Source organism: Cherax quadricarinatus, chromosome 1 (genome assembly GCF_038502225.1).
Source record: "Cherax quadricarinatus isolate ZL_2023a chromosome 1, ASM3850222v1, whole genome shotgun sequence".
In the NCBI taxonomy this organism is placed as follows: domain Eukaryota; kingdom Metazoa; phylum Arthropoda; class Malacostraca; order Decapoda; family Parastacidae; genus Cherax; species Cherax quadricarinatus.
In genome coordinates, this window is record NC_091292.1 from 37,908,499 (window position 1) to 37,927,953 (window position 19,455).

At 39.6% G+C, this 19,455-nt stretch overlaps 1 protein-coding gene across 5 annotated transcripts in view; it reads left to right on the forward strand.

Moving 5' to 3' along the window:
• The window catches only part of LOC128687835 (NFX1-type zinc finger-containing protein 1), a 772,006-nt gene that overhangs the window by 206,955 nt on the left and 545,596 nt on the right, over positions 1-19,455 (forward strand). For 4 of the 5 annotated variants that reach the window (XM_070079951.1, XM_070080150.1, XM_070080099.1 and 1 more), the window contains exon 3: positions 5,543-5,626. The exons of the other annotated variant lie outside the window; for it this stretch is intronic. In XM_070079951.1, coding sequence (XP_069936052.1) covers positions 5,543-5,626 — 84 coding nt within the window. The remainder of the gene's footprint in view (positions 1-5,542; positions 5,627-19,455) is intronic. 5 annotated transcript variants of the gene reach the window in all.

The window sequence follows — 19,455 nt, forward strand, 5'->3', positions numbered from 1 at the left end:
ATTTTGGGTGGTGACATTTTTGAAGTATAGGTAAGGGGTGGTTCCTCACTTAGCAATGAAACAGGCCCTCTCCCAGGCTTGTTCTCAGGGTCGACAAATTTAAAAAAAAAATTAGTTTTTCTTATGAAAAGATAGAGAATCTTTTCCTGATTGTAATGACACCAAAAGTATGAAATTTGATGGAAAACTTATGGAATTATGCTCTTGCAAAGTTAGCGGTCTCGACAATGTTTACGCATCGGCGATTTTGCCCACTTTGAGCCCTATTTTCGGCCAATTCCAGTGTACTAGACGAGAAAAATCATAACTATTTCGCTAGAACTCCATTTTTTCTATCGAATGAGCACAAGAAAACACCCATTTACAATTTCAACTACCCAATAAAGTGGTCAGAATTTAGCAATTTTGCCAATTTCACACAAATTTCAAAAGATGCCAATTTCCAAATAGGGTCCAGAATAAACAAGAAAGACATTCCTGGCACTAAAATAACATTTCCTCTGTTCATTAGTCACATCCTCATGCCCCTCTTACATTCTTTTGCTTTCCACTTTGAATTTTTATTCTAACAAAAAATAGAAGATTTACTATTATGCAGACTATTGCATTAGTGTAGAAATGGTATAAATAATATCAGCGCACTTGTGAAAGAATATTAGACTCGCCAGTTGACGTGTATTGGACACGTAGCATGATTTGTTTACTTTTGAACTTTGGCAAAAATCGAAGATTTCTGCTACTTTGAGCTCAATTTCAAGGTATTTTTCATTGTAAAACCAATCAAAATCGTCCCAATTTCTGTAATATGTCTTCCATTCTATACAATGAGACCAGGAAAACTAGAATACCATCATAAATACCATACGAAAATACAGTGCAAAGTCGCTGTTTTAAACCAAAAACACTATCAAAGTTTTTTTTCTCATTATGCACTGTGTGCTGCAGGATTTTTTTATGCTGCGCACACTGACCACATAGACCCATTCTTTCATATGTAGGCCTACCAGCTTTCTCTCACTAGATTTGAGGGCGCTAGAATTTAGGCATACTAGTACGTCAAAAACCCTGGTGCATAAGCCTTACTAGTACATCAGAAACCCTGAAAAGGTTAAGTGAGGAGAGGCTGTAATTTGGTTCAGTAACAACAGTAAGGGTTATTATTATTATAATCATGGGGGAATGTTAAACCTTTAGGGATTATACAGCACCTGTTGGGGGGGGGGGGGGATGGAAGGTATTCAGGCTTAATTGAGGGAACTGGAGCACAGAGCCAATTCTCTGGATCAAGAGCCCCTCACCAGCATCAAGGACCCTCTCCTGTGGGGTACAACACTAAGGAGTTTGTTACAGCTACATAAATATTGAAATGAAGCATACACAATATACAGTGCAATAAACCCTTGTGTTAATGGACTTTGATTTAATGGACTTCAAGAATGCAAGCTAAAATATGCTGGGTTGTTTGATTCAAAAATAATGAACAAAGTCTGTTAATTACTGATTATTTATTATTGTTATAATAATGGTAAACCAGTCTCCTCTGTTTACCACATCACCTTTGTTGGCCACTTGCTGGTCCTAATAGTCCATGAAATTGAAGGCTTACTGTAATTAAGACCACTTCCTGTTATACAATAATTTTGTATCAGCTTGTGGAAATGCCTCTCCTTCCCATACAAGTTGAAGTAGGGTAGTGAAATATTTTTTAAATGCCATCCTTTACTATAAGTTTTTTATTATTTAAAAAAAATTAAGCCTCCCAAATTAATTAATGCATTGATTTAGAAAAAATACTCAATTTATGATATTTATTGCAAAGTTAGACACATTGTAATTTATAAGAGTGCAAACTGGCTTTTTATATAATGTATACAAATCATTTACTAAAATAAAAATGCATAAATTATTAATTATGACTAACTAGGAATGATTACAGGAGGGCCCCACTTTACAGTGCTATGCTTTATGGTGTTTTGCTAATACAGCAGTTTTCAGTTACAGTGGACCCTCGGTTTTCGTGATTAATCCGTTCCAGAGAATCTGACGAAACCCAAAAATCACGAAAACCGAAATAATTTTCCCCAGAAGAAATAATGTAAATCCAATTAATCCATTCCAGACACCCAAAGGTATTAACAAACAATACATTTTTTAGAGAATAACAATAGTTTTACATACAGAAAACAATGAGAAATAAATATAAAGCACTATTGAAGTGGACAAATGAACATTTAAATAAATTTTACCTTTATTGAAGACTCTTGTTGGCATATGGAAAATGGTGAGGAAGGGAGAGGGAGGTGAGTTTATTGTTTGGAGAAAGGACAGAATGCTTCAATATGACACTAATATCAACTCTACAGCTTATTTATCTATCACAATTCATCTAATATGAGATAATAAACAATATTAATAACATTAAAACATGATATATACTACTCTAGAATGAATAAAATGTCATTACGTATGTGTCAAGTGGTGGTGGTGGTGGTGTTGGGTTTATAAGGGTCACTGACAGCATAATCCATACATATAGTGGTGGTGGTAGCAGCAGCAGAGGCCACTACCATTAGTCACACTGAAACAATGTACGTAATTTATAAATAAGAAATATTTACACTTTAATTTATAAATAAAAAATATTTACACTTTAATTTATAAATAAGAAATATTTACACTTTATAAATAAGAAATGTTTACACTTATAAATAAGAAATATTTGCACTTTATAAATAAGAAATATTTACACTTACCTTGGAGGAGATGCTGGCATTGGTTTAGGGTGGTGGAAGATACGCAGGGTGGCATATGTTGTCAGTGGCCCTATATACCTCCGAGAATGTTGGAGGAGTTAGTTTTGTGTCATCCTTTTTCTGTCGCTTAACTTACTTGCTACACTGTTAATGCTGCACTTTATCACTGGCTGGCGCTATAGCCTTTATCGACTCCTGCTGCTTTATTACTGTACATATTGTATAATCACTGAAGAAGGCACATTCTCCCCTTTCTTCCTCTGCTTCGGTACTTTGCTAAGAGTTCTTTCTTGAATTTTATCGTGTTTCTCACCTTTACCAAAGGGCTGGCACTAGGAGCTTTCTTTGGGCCCATGGTGGCTTATTTAGCAGTCACACACAATAAACAAGTGCAAAAAACAATGGATTATTATGAAATGTTTCGTACGACTTCGCAGGGTAATGTTCACTCACAGAGAAACAACGCCACACTGATTCAGAATGCGTGTGGGGGAGGCTTTGTGTGTACATGACACTTGGACATGTTCCATACGACTGATGAATCCCGAGGGAATTAACAAAAACAGAGACTATATTTTGATGAAAAAAGTCAGTGATAACCGAAAATCACAAAATCAGAGGCTAACAAAAACAGAGGGTCCACTGTATACCTGTTCTTCATTTATTCAGACTTCCTACAATATATATGTTCACCACTCAATATAACCTAATACCAGGAGAGAGTTCCGGGGGTCAATGCCCCTGCGGCCCGATCTGTGACCAGGCCTCATGGTGGATCAGGGCCTGAACAACTAGGCTGTTACTGCTGGCCGCATGTAATCCAACGTATGAACCACAACCCGGCTGGTCAGGTACTGACTTTAGGTGCCTGTCCAGTGCTTGCTTGAAGACAGCCAGGGGTCTATTGGTAATCCACCTAATGTATGCTGGGAGGCAGTTGAACAGTCCTGGGCCCCTGACACTTATTGCATTGTCTCTTATCATGCTAGTGGCACCCTTGCTTTTCATTGGGGGGATGTTGCATCGTCTGCTGAGTCTTTTGCTTTCGAAGGAAGTGATTTTCATGTGCAAGTTTGGTACTAGTCCCTCTAGGATTTTTCAGGTGTATATAATCATGTATTTATCCCTCTTGCATTCTAGGGAGTACAGGTTTAGGAACTTGAAGCATTGCTGTAATTGAGGTGGTTTATTGCAGTTATGTGTGCCGTGAAGGATGAAGATGTTTTAAGGTATGTAATGTGTGTACTGTATATGCATTTTTAAGCCTAGTTTTATTGCTCACTTAATATATGATAGTGTAAACATGTTATCAGGCTATTATATGCATTTCAGATTGACAAAAGGCTATGATTCACTATGACAAGGTCCTGGATGCACTAGAAGACAAAAAGAATGCAGATATAGTATACATAGACTTTGCAAAAGCCTTCGACAAGTGTGACCATGGTGTAATAGCGCACAAAATGCATGCTAAATGAATAACAGGAAAAGTTGGTAGATGGATCTATAATTTCCTGACAAATAGAACACAAAGAGAGTAGTACTCAACAGAGTAAAATCTGAGGTGGCTACTGTGAAAAGCTCTGTTCTGCAAGGCACAGAACTCACTCCCATCTTGTTCCTCATCCTCATATCAGACATAGACAGGGATATAAGCCACAGTGCCATGTCTTCCTTTGCAGATGACACCCGAATCTGCAAGACAGTGTCTTCCACCAAAGACACTGCAAGGCTCCAGACGGACATCAACCAAATCTTTCAATGGGCTGCAGAAAACAATATGAAGTTGAACGATGAGAAATTTCAATTACTCCGATACGGTAAACATGAGGAAATTAAAACTTCATCAGAGTATAAAACAAATTCCAACCACACAATAGAGCAAAACACTAACGTCAAAGACCTGGGAGTGATCATGTCGGAGGATCTCACCTTCAAGGACCATAACATTGTATCAATCGCATCTGCTAGAAAAATGACAGGATGGATAACGAGAACCTTCAAAACTAGGGATGCCAAGCCCATGATGACACTCTTCAGGTCGCTTGTTCTATCTAGGCTGGAATATTGCTGCACACTAACAGCACCTTTCAAGGCAGGTGAAATTGTACAGAGAACCTTCACTGCACACCTCAATTACTGGGAATGCTTGAAGTTCCTGAACCTGTACTCCCTGGAATGCAGGCAGGAGAGATACATGATTATATACACCTGGAAAATCCTAGAGGGACTAGTATCAAACTTGCACGTGAAAATCACTTCCTACAAAAGCAAAAGACTCGGTAAGATGCAACACCCCCCAATGAAAAGCAGGGGTGCCACTAGCACTTTAAGAGAACACAGTAAGTGTCAGGGGCCCAAGACTGTTCAATTGCCTCCCAGCATACATAAGGGGGATTACCAGTAGACCCCTGGCTGTCTTCAAGCAGGCACTGGACAAGCACCTAAAGTCGGTACCTGACCAGTTGGGCTGTGGTTTGTACGTTTGATTGTATGCAGCCAGCAGTAACAGCCTGGTTGATCAGGCCCTGATCCACCATGAGGCCTGGTCACAGACCGGGTCACAGGGATGTTGATCCCTGGAACTCTCTCCAAGTAAACTCCAGGTAATACAGTAATTTTTGCTTTACAGCAGTAGCCCTGAACCTAACCTGCTGTGTAAGTGGGGCCCTTCTGTACTTACATCTTTAATATTATCATAACAGCAGAAAACTATTTATGAGTATTTTTCTCTGTATTGTGCTAGTACTTGGATTCTCTCACCCTCTGTATAAAATTCTTTCCTTTAGTCATCATAGAGGAAGCAGCTGAAATCCTGGAGTCACACGTCATTACATCTCTCACTGCCAACTGCCAGCACCTTATACTAATAGGTAAGACTTTTTCATCTTTTATGTTGAATTTATGTACATTTCCAATAATTTTTGCCATTCATAATCAGGTATACCTTGAAGAGGACACCACTGTTGGTATCCTTTAAAAGGATACCATTGTTTGTATCTCTCAGATGGACACCTTTCAACCCTTTCACTGTTCAGACCCCTGATATTAAGAGCACTTTCATTGTGCACATTTAAAAAAATGCAGTGGTCTCTTGAGCTACATTGGCCTTGAGTTACTGTAATTTTGAGTTATGATTTACCCTCTCTGAGGAATTTAATTTTCAGTTGCGATGAAAAATTTGAGAGACAATAAGTATACAAAAGTGTGTCTACTTGTGGCTTGGTTGATAATGTCCTCAGCTCACACGCTGAAGTCCTGGGATCGATCCCGATACTCTTGGAACACTGGGCATGTTTCCTTATACCTGCTGCCCCTGATCTAGCAGTAAGTAGGTACCTGGGTGCTAGATAAATGTTGTGGGTCACATCCTGGGGAATAAGACTGCAAACAAATTTTATTTCTTTGTGCAGTTTACAAAATGTAGTTTGCATGTAATAAAATATTGTTGAGCAAAAAAGAAAGCATGTGGTGCATTTTGGCAGACTAATACTAATCTCCTTGCATTACTGAAGTCTCTAAATACTAATATAACTTTCATTATTCTTACTGAAACCTGGCTCAAACAAGATTTGACAAACATGTTTACCATACCTGGTTAAACTGCTATACATAACTGCAGGCCTGACCAACTAGGAGGAGGCACTGCCATCTACTACTGTGATGAACTCAAATGTATGAAATTTAATTGCACAAGGTATGACAATGGTGAATACATAATAGCTAAATTCACATAAAAAAAAAACTATAACAGTTGGGGCAGTCTACAGATTACCACACACAAATTCTTACACTTTTAGTGGTAACCTTAGAAACATGATAACTGACTCAGAGTTGAATAAACACCACCTGATACTTAACAGGATACTTCAACATAGCCTCATCCAAGCAACTGACCCTCCAATAGGTGATCTCACAAACACTGTGAACAACTGCTTGATATTACCTTCTATAACTTATTTATTTATTTATTTATTTATTTTATGTCTCTGCAAAGAGTACATTGAGATTTTGTATTTACAATAGTGGGTTGCAATGCAAAGAGAGCCTCTATTATGCCTAGGCATTATGGGCTAACTTAACATTATTGGCTTACAGTCTACTTAACACTAAGGATTATGTCATAGTTGTACAGTAGGATAGTAATTACAGTATTTCATAGTTGTACAGTAGAATATTAATTATAAATGAATCAAAATTTGTATAAGACGAAGATATATTTATATTCGAAAATGCTTTTTGTGAAAACAATGATTCAGTTATATTCCTGTCAACAATGGATAAAAGGTTCAAAGTGATTGTTGAAGTTATGATGTGGGAGTACATAGGTGAGTAAGTGTGTACTGAGTATTTAGCATTTAGTCTAGGGTGATTAAATGGCTTTTGAGAAGAGTCTTAAATTGATTTTTAGACTGGGTTACTTTAATATCTTCTGGTAATGAATTCCATATTTTGGGGCCCTTTATGTGCATAGAGTTTTTACACAGTGTGATATGGACACGAGGTATATCAAAGAGAGATCTGCATCTTGTGTTGTGGCCATGTGTCCTGTTTAGGCTGGTGAGAAGTTTGAGTGGAGGGTTTATATTTGCATGTATTGTTATGCGTATGTAGTAGGCACATGAATAAGTATGGATGTTCTTAATGGTGAGCAGATTCAGACTTTTGAAAATTGGTGGAGTATGCTGGCAGGAGTGGGAATTTGTTGTTATTCTTACTGCTGCCTTTTGCTGGGTTATTAGGGGTCTTAGGTGCTTGGATGTTGTTGATCTCCATGCACAAATTCCATATGTAAGATAAGGGCATATGAGTGAATGGTACAGTGCCAGGAGAGCTGATTGTGGAATGTAGTACCTTATCTTTGATAGTAAGCCTGCAGTCTTGGAGATTTTCTTAGTGATTTGTTGTGTGTGTGTCCGGAACTTAAGGCTACTGTCAAGGTGGATACTTAGGAATTTTCCCTCTGTGAGTCTTGTGACTGATGATCCATTTAGCATTATGTTAATTGGATCATTTGCAGTTGTTTCCAAACTGAATGAAATAGGTTTTATCAGTGTTCAGGGTAAGTTTGTTAGTCATCATCCAGGCAGATATTTTCTCTAATGCAGCATTGACTGTGTTTGGGTGGGAAAAGACATGTAGTGTCATCTGCAAATAATATGGGTTTGAGTAGCTGTGATGCATTCGGTAGATCATTGATGTAGATGAGAAAGAGGAGTGGTCCAAGGACACTTCCTTGTGGGACTCCTACTGTGATTGGTTGGGTGGAAGAGTTTGCATCATTTGCATACACATATTGAGTTCTTTTACTAAGGTATGATTTTAGGTAGTTGAGGGAGTGGCCTCTGATACCATAGTGCATTAATTTGGAGTAGAGCAGTTCATGGTCGACTGTATCGAAAGCTTTACGTAAATCAATGAAAATGCCCAGCGGGACTTCTTTCTTTTCAAGTGTGGTATATATTAGTTCTAGCATGTGTGTAATAGCATCATTTGTCCTTTTATTATTCCTGAATCCAAACTGACAAGGGTTTAATATGTTGTGTGAAATAAGGTAGGAATAGATCCATCTATGAATTAATTTTTCGAAGATTTTAGAGAACATTGGTAAGTTAGATATTGGTCTATAGTTATTCAAGTCAGCTTGGTCACCTCCTTTATGGATTGGAGTGACCCTCGCTATTTTGAGGATTGTTGGGAAGGTAGATGATTCAATGGATTTGTTAAAGAGCGTTGCAATAATTGGTGACATTACTTGAGAAGCTTTTTTGTACATAAAAGCAGGCAAGTTATGTCTCCTGCCTTGTTTTTAAGGGTGTTTATGATGAGCATAACTTCTATGGGGTTGGTTGGAGCTAGGAATAGCATATTTGGGTAGGTACCTATGAGGTAGTCTGATGGACGGGTGTTTGTTCTTGGTATTTTGTTCGCTAGATTTTTTTCCTATGGTGGAGAAGAAAACATGAAGTCTGTATGCTGTTTTGGTTGGAGTGAGTAGGGGTTCATCTGATTTTGTTAGTTTGATTGTTTTGTTTTTGTTTAACTTTTTAGTTCCAAGAATTTCAGATAGAGTTTTCCAGGTTTTTTCATATCACCTTTGATGTTATGTAATTTATTTTCATAATGCAATTTTTTAGACCTTATCAGGCTGGTAAGCGCTGATGAGTAATGTTTAGACTGTTCTCTAGTTATTTGACCCATTCTATACTGTTTTTCATATTTGTGCTTTGTGTTAATGGATTTGAGGATGCTTGGTGTTAGCCAGGGATTATTCAGTCTCTTTGCTGTGATCTGTTTAGTTTTTCTGGGGCAATATCTGTTATAGAGGCATTGGGCTTTTTTTAGAAAATTATTTATACATTTATTCATATCTGTATGTTTCGAGCTCATTTTGCCAATCGATGTTATTCATAGCTGCTATAAAGTTGTTAACTGCTGTCTTGTTATGTAGTCTGAAGGTTACTTTAGTAATGTCTTGTGGCAGTTTGCCCAGATTAGTTATGAGAAAGGCTGGGTAGTGGTCTGTAGTGTTGTCTGTGATTATGCCTGATTTTAAAGAGGATATGGTGTTTGTCCAGATGTGGTCTATTAAGGAGATGCTTGTCTCAGTGATTCTTGTAGGTTTAGATATTGTTGGTAGCAACAGGCAGTTACTCATTGTGTTTGTGAATTCGGTTACTTGTGGGTCCTGGTTGTGTAGTATGTTTATGTTGAAATTTCCTGTTAGTAGTAGGTGGTCTTTATTCATGTGTGCATCAGTAATCATGTTTCCTAGTTTTTCACTAAAGTGGTAAATGTTTGACTGTGGTACTCAGTAGATGTTTATAACTGTGAGGGGCTTTTGCAGGTCTTTTGATTTAAATTTGGCCATGATATATTCTCCATGTTCATCCCTTGTGCAAGATTTATTGATTTATTGAACAAAGCCAACAAGAATTTCTGAGACAAGTGCCGCATTACTTGACCATGTCTGGACCAACATGATATCTCCCCTACAAGCAGGTATATTCACAGACAACACTACAGACCACTACCCCACCTTTCTCATAACCAGCTTATCTAATTTGCCTCAAGACATGAGAAAGATCTCATTTTGCTTGCATGACAAGCTGTCAGTAAATAATTTCATATTAACACTAGGTGGCATTGACTGGCAGAGAGAGCTAGCTGACAGTAATAATATTGACAAAGATCTCAAAATTTTTTTACATAAAACCAAAAACCTCTATAACATGCATTGTCTGATTAACATGAGACAGAGCATAGCAAAGAGACTAAACAGCCCATGGCTAACAAATAGCATCCTCAAATCCAATTAAAAAAAGCACGAACTTGAAAAACTGTTCATAGTAGACTGGCTAAACAATACACATCGATACTCACAAAACTAATATGAAAATCACAGGAAATGTATTATAAAAATAGATTTATTGAAATGAAAGGTGATAAGAAAGGGACCTGGCAAACCCTCTCCAAAATTTTGGGCTCTAAGAAACTGTCTAGAAACAGAGAGATAAACTTAACCAAAGCAGATGAACCTCACATACAGCCTGTAGACATAGCCATCAAATTTAATGTCTTCTTGTCTACTGTAGGATCAAAGCTAGCAAGCAAAATTTCTAGCTCAAATACCCAGCCAAAAGACTACCTCACTGGCAACTACCCAAATACTCTATATCTAACCAAAGCAAGAGATCTAGATAACTTGCCAGCATTTATATATAAAAAAGCTGCTTATGTGCTGTCACCCATTATTGCAACACTGTTTAGCAAATCTGTAGAGTCCTCAACCTTCCCATCCATACTCAAGACAGCAAGGGTTACCCCCAATCCTCAAAGGAAGTGATCCAGATGATTTGAACAACTATAGACCTATATCAAACTTGCCCTTACTTTCTAAAATATGCAAAAAAATAATACACAAGCCACTTTACTTCTACCTTATATCCAACAACATACTTAACCCCTGCCAGTTTGGGTTTAGACCAATAAAAAAGTACGAATTTATTTATTTATTTATTTATTTGAACATGATACATAGAAGTACAAGAAAATACAGTGGTTAAGTGTAACATGCAAAAGCCCCTTGTATGCAGAGCATTATGGGCAGGCTTAAAATTAACTTAAGATTAACTAAGCAATGATATATTCATTGGTAAACATTGTTGTAAACAGTTAACAATTTAGCACAAATGAGTATTTCAAAGACAGGTCATATGGTCATTTACTGTGTTGCTGTGCATTCAGTAGAATGGAGTATTCTGTTAGATAATGTAATTAAAAATAACAAAGTTTGATTGGGTCACAGGTTAAACATTTATGAGATACAATTATTCAGTATTTATTTGGTTGTGGGTGAGTAAGTGATTTTTAAGAAGAGACTTGAATTTATGAACAGTGTTTCTTTTATATTCACAGGCAGTGAATTCCAGATTTTTGGGCCTTTTATGTGCATTGAGTTTTTGCATAGTGTGAGATGGACACGAGGAATATCAAAGAGTGATCTGTGCCTTGTGTTATAAGAACATAAGAACATAAGAAAGAAGGAACACTGCAACAGGCCTACTGACCCATGCAGAGCAGGTCCATGTCCCCACCCGTATTAGCCCAATGACCCACCCAGTCTGATCATCTCCACTCAAGGATGGATCACTGCACCAGACTCAGCAGCACAAGCTTGTCAGGTCCAACTCACACCCACCCACACCCACTCATGTATTTATCTAGCCTATTTTTAAAACTACACAATGTTTTAGCCTGAATAACTGTACTCGGGAGTTTGTTCCACTCATCCACAACTCTGTGCACCACATAAAACAGATCCTGCAGCACACTGTGTATAATGAGAGAAAAAAAATGAAATCATGATTTTTCGATTAAAACAGCGAATTTGCAGTGTTTTTTCATATGTTTTTTATAGTTGCGTTTGCGATTTCTTGGTCTCATTCGATAGAATGGAAGGCATATTACAGAAATAGAGATGATTTTGATTGGTTTTAGCACTGGAAATGGCTTGAAACTGAGCTCAAAGTAGCAGAAATGTTTAATTTTTGCCGATATTCAAGAGTAAACAAACGACCTCACACGTCTAATACAGTGGACCCCCGCTTAACGATCACCTCCAAATGCGACCAATTATGTAAGTGTATTTATGTAAGTGCGTTTGTACGTGTATGTTTGGGGGTCTGAAATGGACTAATCTACTTCACAATATTCCTTATGGGAAAAAATTCGGTCAGTACTGGCACCTGAACATACTACTGGAATGAAAAAAGTTCATTAACCGGGGGTCCACTGTACACGCCAGCTGGTGGGTCTGATATGCATTCACAAATATAGTGATGATATTTATACAATTATTACAGTATTGCATAACAGTAAATCTTCTATTTTTTGGTGTGAATAAAAATTCATTATGCGAATAAAAAATCAAAGTGGAATTTATTTGTAAAGCCTCAAAACATAACTAATGAACAGAGGAAATGTTACTTTAGTTCCAGGAATACCTACATTGTTTATTCTGGACCCTATTTTGAAATTGGAATATTTTGAACTTTGTGTTAAATTGGCCAAATTAACAATTTCCGATCACTTTAATTTGTAATTGAAACAGTTGACTTGGCGATTTCTTGTGCTCAGTCGATAGAATAGAAGTAATACTAGTGAAATAGCTAAGAATTTGGTTGACTGGAATAATGTAATTGGCCTAAAATGGGAGTCAAAGTCAACAAAATCGCCGATTCGTAAATATCGCTGACATATCAAAATTCGCGAGAGCATAATTTCGTCAGTTTTCCATCAAATTTCGTACTTTTTGTTTTATTACCTTCACAGAAAGATTCTCTACCATTTCATAAGAAAAAATAACAAATTTTTTTTTTGAAAATTCTTGGACACTGGGGCACCACTTCAGATTTGGGCCTTGGACCCTGAAGGGGTTAATGACCTAATCTGTCTAGAGGTAATACATCATGACTGATCATCCTCAGTGTCTCTGATCCTTTCACCAGCCCTCTTCACAGGTTATTTAAACTACTATAAAAATATAACTGTATTCTAAATAGATATGTACAGAATATACAATTACAGCCTCACATATTCAAAACAAAAATCTACACACTCCTTAGCTGTTCTCCCACATGGTGCATCTCGACAACTTTGTCCTTCTCTCTTCATGACTAATCTCTGGGCTAACCAGTGTTTTGACACACTTTATTCACCCTGGATATGGTGGCCACAACTTAAGTTATAAAAACTCACCCATGGAGCACACATATGCCCCAAAAAATAGAAGAAAGACCCAGAGATCCTGCCAGGTTGAAGTCCAGCAACAGAGAGAGAGAGAGGGAGAGGGAGAGGGAGGGGGAGGAGCCTAGCTAAGCTCCTCCCACACCCACCAAAAACAAAAGACTGTTGCCAAGCACAATTCTCTTGTTACCACAATTCTACCACACCTTAATTTTACTTTTACAAAAAGAATTACAACTTTATAACTACTTATTTAAATTGTGTGTTTGTGTGTCTGTAGTATAACCTATTATATTGAGAAAAACAGGCATGACTCAGCTGCCTTACAGCCATAAGAGTGATCTGCCCTTATGACATTTAGAGCTGAGTCCCCATCAATTAAACATAATTAGGTATCCCAGAGTAACTTACAGATACATAAATACATGTTGGGTCCCATAGCCCCATAACACTGTTTACCTCACTGTGGAAGCAGTTCTCTTCTGATTTGCTTATATTTTTGACAATCATTTGGCCAAATTTTGCTTTTCTAACCATGGGTCCTAAGAAAGTGATTGTAAAGGATAGTGCTGGTAAGAAAAAAGAGGATGATTTTCATGGAATTAAAGCATGAAATCATAGATAAACAAGAGAGGTGTCCAGGTTTTGGGTTGAGGGGGAAGTGGGGGGGAGCTGACTCGTAACTCAGAGCAAAAATCGACCGATTGACGGCTCGTATCTCAAAAAACTTGTATGTTGGGGCACTCGTAAGTCAAGGTTCCATTGTTGGTGCTAGGGAGGATAGGAGTAAGACAGGTAAACATGCACCAACAGGGAATACAGTCACAGAAACCCAAGGCAAATGAAAACCAAGCCTGTGCACATACTATGCACTTGGTATCTGCAGGCATGGGAAATCTGGAAAAACAGATGGGACGTGCAACTATGACCACCCTAGAAAATGCCGTGCCCATATGACAACAGGAAAATGAAAACTCCCTTCCTGTAAGCTTTTTCACCCTGAAATGTGTACCTCTTCAGTACAGGAAAGACTGTGCTATAACTTAAATTGCCAGGCACACCATCTAAAGGGGACAAAAAGATACAAAACATCCAGGCCATGGGAAAACCCGGGTAGCCACAGCCACTCAAGAGGGAGAGGTTTTTAAATGCCAGGAAGGAAAAAAACTGGCAGGAAATGGCAGAAATCGTACACCAAATCCAGTCATTCCTGGAGTGGAACCACAATCGATGGCCTCCACTCCAAACCAACATATACAGATACTAATGCCGGAAAAAAATCCCCCCCCAGTACCAACAATACCACCAGTCTGATGACATTCTTCTTTGCAAATATACAGGGTATAAAGCCAGCAACAAACAACAAAATACCTTTCATCCGGGGACTGCTTGCAGAGGCAAAGGCAATGTTCACGGCTTTCACTGAGACCCACATAAAGGATCACTTGGACAACGAAATATGAATCCCAGGTTACAACCTATACAGATGCCACAGAGTGAACAGGCAAAAGGGCGGGGGATGGTTGGCCTGTACATTGCAGAGTCACTTGTTTGGAGAGAACTGCTAAATGCCTCAAATGATGTAGTGGAAGTTTTAGCAGTAAAGATTGAAAACCAAAACCTAGTCATTGTGGTAGTCTACAAGCCTCCGGATGCAACATCCCAGCAATTTCAGGAACAGCTGTTAAAAATTGACCACTGTCTGGAAAATCTGCCAGCTCCTGCACCCAACATCTTGCTCCTGGGGGATTTCAACTTAAGGCACCTAAAATGGAGGAATATAGCAAATAATATTGTTGCAGGACTCAAGAAATCGTAATGACACGATTGCAAACAAACCATACCCCCGGCCGGGATTGAACCCGCGGTCATAGAGTCTCAAAACTCCAGCCCGTCGCGTTAGCCACTAGACCAGCTAGCCACAATAAGATTCATCCAACTAGGTATATTTCTACACCATAGGAAGGTTAGCACAGGCACCTCTGTGACCACAAATGCAAGTTTTTACAGACGAATCTCCAGCTAGCATGGCCGTGACGAACTCTAGCTCAAGTCCCTTCACTGCCGTCAACATGGGTATGGTTTGTTTGCAATCGTGTCATTACGATTTCTTGAGTCATGTTGACGGCAGTGAAGGGACTTGAGCTAGAGTTCGTCACGGCCACGCTAGCTGGAGATTCGTCTGTAAAAACTTGCATTTGTGGTCACAGAGGTGCCAGTGCTAACCTTCCTATGGTGTAGAAATATACCTAGTTGGATGAATCTTATTGTGGCTAGCTGGTCTAGTGGCTAACGCGACGGGCTGGAGTTTTGAGACTCTATGACCGCGGGTTCAATCCCGGCCGGGGGTATGGTTAATATTGTTGCAGTAATAACACCAGGAGGCAGCTCTGATGAAAACTCACACTCACACGAGCTTTTAAATCTCTGCACAAAATTCAATTTAAACCAGCAAATAATAGAGCCTACTAGACTGGAGAATACACTAGACCTCATCTTCACTAACAATGATGATCTGATACGAAATGTCACCATATCAAAAGCAATATACTCAGATCACAACATAATTGAGGTTCAGACATGTATGCTCAGAGCCCCAGACCGACATAATGAGATTAGTCACGAGGGAGCATTCACCAAATTCAACTTCAATAACAAAAACATAAAGTGGGACCAAGTAAACCAAGTCCTAACTGATATAAGCTGGGAAGATATACTAAGCAACACAGATTCAGGAGTCAGGAATCGTGGGAAGAACTAAAAGATATAAATGAAATCGAAAGAAACCCAAAGTATTTCTTCTCCTATGCCAAATCAAAGTCGAGAGCAACATCCAGTATTGGGCCCTTGCTTAAACAAGATGGGTCCTACACAGATGACAGCAAGGAAATGAGTGAGCTACTCAAGTCCAAATACGACTCAGTTTTTAGCAAGCCGCTAACCAGACTGAGAGTCGAAGATCAAAATGAATTTTTTATGAGAGAGCCACAGAATTTGGTTAACACAAGCCTATCTGATGTTATCCTGATGCCAAATGACTTAGAACAGGCGATAAATGACATGCCCATGCACTCTGCCCCAGGGTCAGACTCATGGAACTCCATGTTCATCAAGAACTGCAAGAAGCCCCTATCACGAGCCTTTACCATCCTATGGAGAGGGAGCATGGACACGGGGGTCGTCCCACAGTTACTAAAAACAACAGACATAGCCCCACTCCACAGAGGGGGCAGTAAAGCAATAGCAAAGAACTACAGACCGATAGCACTAACATCCCATATCATAAAAATCTTCGAAAGGGTCCTAAGAAGCAAGATCATCACCCATCTAGAAATCCATCAGTCACACAATCCAGGGCAACATGGGTTTAGAACAGGTCGCTCCTGTCTGTCTGAACTATTGGATCACTACGGCAAGGTCCTAGATGCACTAGAAGACAAAAAGAATGCAGATGTAATATATACAGACTTTGCAAAAGCCTTCGACAAGTGTGACCATGGCGTAATAGCGCACAAAATGCGTGCTAAAGGAATAACAGGAAAAGTCGGTCGATGGATCTATAATTTCCTCACTAACAGAACACAGAGAGTAGTCGTCAACAGAGTAAAGTCCGAGGCAGCTACGGTGAAAAGCTTTGTTCCACAAGGCACAGTACTCGCTCCCATCTTGTTCCTCATCCTCATATCCGACATAGACAAGGATGTCAGCCACAGCACCGTGTCTTCCTTTGCAGATGACACCCGAATCTGCATGACAGTGTCTTCCATTGCAGACACTGCAAGGCTCCAGGCGGACATCAACCAAATCTTTCAGTGGGCTGCAGAAAACAATATGAAGTTCAACGATGAGAAATTTCAATTACTCAGATATGGTAAACATGAGGAAATTAAATCTTCATCAGAGTAAAAAACAAATTCTGGCCACAAAATAGAGCAAAACACCAACGTCAAAGACCTGGGAGTGATCATGTCGGAGGATCTCACCTTCAAGGACCATAACATCGTATCAATCGCATCTGCTTGAAAAATGACTGGATGGATAATGAGAACCTTCAAAACTAGGGAGGCCAAGCCCATGATGACACTCTTCAGGTCACTTGTTCTATCTCGGCTGGAATATTGCTGCACACTAACAGCACCTTTCAATTGAAGGCAGGTGAAATTGCTGACCTAGAAAATGTACAGAGAACCTTCACGGCGCACATAACGGAGATAAAACACCTCAATTACTGGGAGTGCTTGAGGTTCCTGAACCTGTATTCCCTGGAATGCAGGCGGGAGAGATATATGATTATATACACCTGGAAAATCCTAGAGGGACTAGTACCGAACTTGCACACGAAAATCACTCACTACGAAAGCAAAAGACTTGGCAGACGATGCAACATCCCCCCAATGAAAAGCAGGGGTGTCACTAGCACGTTAAGAGACCATACAATAAGTGTCAGGGGCCCGAGACTGTTCAACTGCCTCCCAGCATACATAAGGGGGATTACCAACAGACCCCTGGCAGTCTTCAAGCTGGCACTGGACAAGCACCTAAAGTCAGTTCCTGATCAGCCGGGCTGTGGCTCGTACATTTGTTTGCGTGCAGCCAGCAGTAACAGCCTGGTTGATCAGGCTCTGATCCACCAGGAGGCCTGGTCACAGACCGGGCCGCGGGGGCGTTGACCCCCGGAACTCTCTCCAGGTAAACTCCAGACCCCAACCTATGCCTAGAACAGATTAACTCGGTGGCACTCGATGTATGCACAAGACTTATTCCTCTAAGAAAAAGGAGGAGTAGATGTAAAATAGAAAGAAACAGGCGCTCCCTTTACAGGCGATGGAAAAGAATAACAGAGCGGCTAAAAGGGGTCAATATATTTGAAATGCGTAGGGAGACACTGGTCAGAGAAATAGCAAGCATCGAACTTAAGCTAAAGGAATCTTATAGGAGTCAGGAATCGCGGGAAGAACTAAAAGCCATAAATGAAATCGAAAGAAATCCAAAGTATTTCTTCTCCTATGCCAAATCAAAGTTGAGAGCAACATCCACATATTGGGCCCCTACTTAAACAAGATGGGTCCTACACAGATGACAGCAAGGAAATGAGTGAGCTACTCAAGTCCCAGTATGACTCAGTTTTTAGCAAGCCACTAACCAGACTGAGAGTCGAAGATCAAAATGAATTTTTTATGAGAGAGCCACAGAATTTGGTTAACACAAGCCTATCTGATGTTATCCTGATGTCAAATGACTTCGAACAGGCGATAAATGACATGCCCATGCACTCTGCCCCAGGGCCAGACTCATGGAACTCCGTGTTCATCAAAAACTGCAAGAAGCCCCTATCACAAGCTTTTACCATCCTATGCAGAGGAAGCATAGACATGGGGGTCGTCCCACAGTTACTAAAAACAACAGACATAGCCCCACTCCACAAAGGGGGCAGTAAAGCAATAGCAAAGAACTACAGACCGATAGCACTAACATCCCATATCATAAAAATCTTTGAAAGGGTCCTAAGAAGCAAGATCACCACCCATCTAGAAACCCATCAATTACACAACCCAGGGCAACATGGGTTTAGAACAGGTCGCTCCTGTCTGTCTAAACTATTGGATCACTACGACAAGGTCCTAGATGCACTAGAAGACAAAAAGAATGCAGATGTTATATATACAGACTTTGCAAAAGCCTTCGACAAGTGTGACCATGGGGTAATAGCGCACAAAATGCGTGCTAAAGGAATAACAGGAAAAGTCGGTCGATGGATCTATAATTTCCTCACTAACAGAACACAGAGAATAGTAGTCAACAGAGTAAAGTCCGAGGCAGCTACAGTGAAAAGCTCTGTTCCACAAGGCACAGTACTCGCTCTCATCTTGTTCCTCATCCTCATATCTGACATAGACAAGGATGTCAGCCACAGCACCGTGTCTTCCTTTGCAGATGACACCCGAATCTGCATGACAGTGTCTTCCATTGCACACACTGCAAGGCTCCAGGCGGACATCAACCAAATCTTTGAGTGGGCTGCAGAAAACAATATGAAGTTCAACGATGAGAAATTTCAATTACTCAGATATGGTAAACACGAGGAATTTAAATCTTCATCAGAGTATAAAACAAATTCTGGCCACAAAATTGAGCGAAACACCAACGTCAAAGACCTGGGAGTGATCATGTCAGAGGATCTCACCTTCAAGGACCATAACATTGTATCAATCGCATCTGCTAGAAAAATGACAGGATGGATAATGAGAACCTTCAAAACTAGGGATGCCAAGCCCATGATGACACTCTTCAGGTCACTTGTTCTATCTAGGCTGGAATATTGCTGCACACTAGCAGCACTTTCAAAGCAGGTGAAATTGCTGACCTAGAAAATGTACAGAGAACCTTCGCGGCACGCATAACGGAGATAAAACACCTCAATTACTGGGAGTGCTTGAGGTTCCTGAACCTGTAT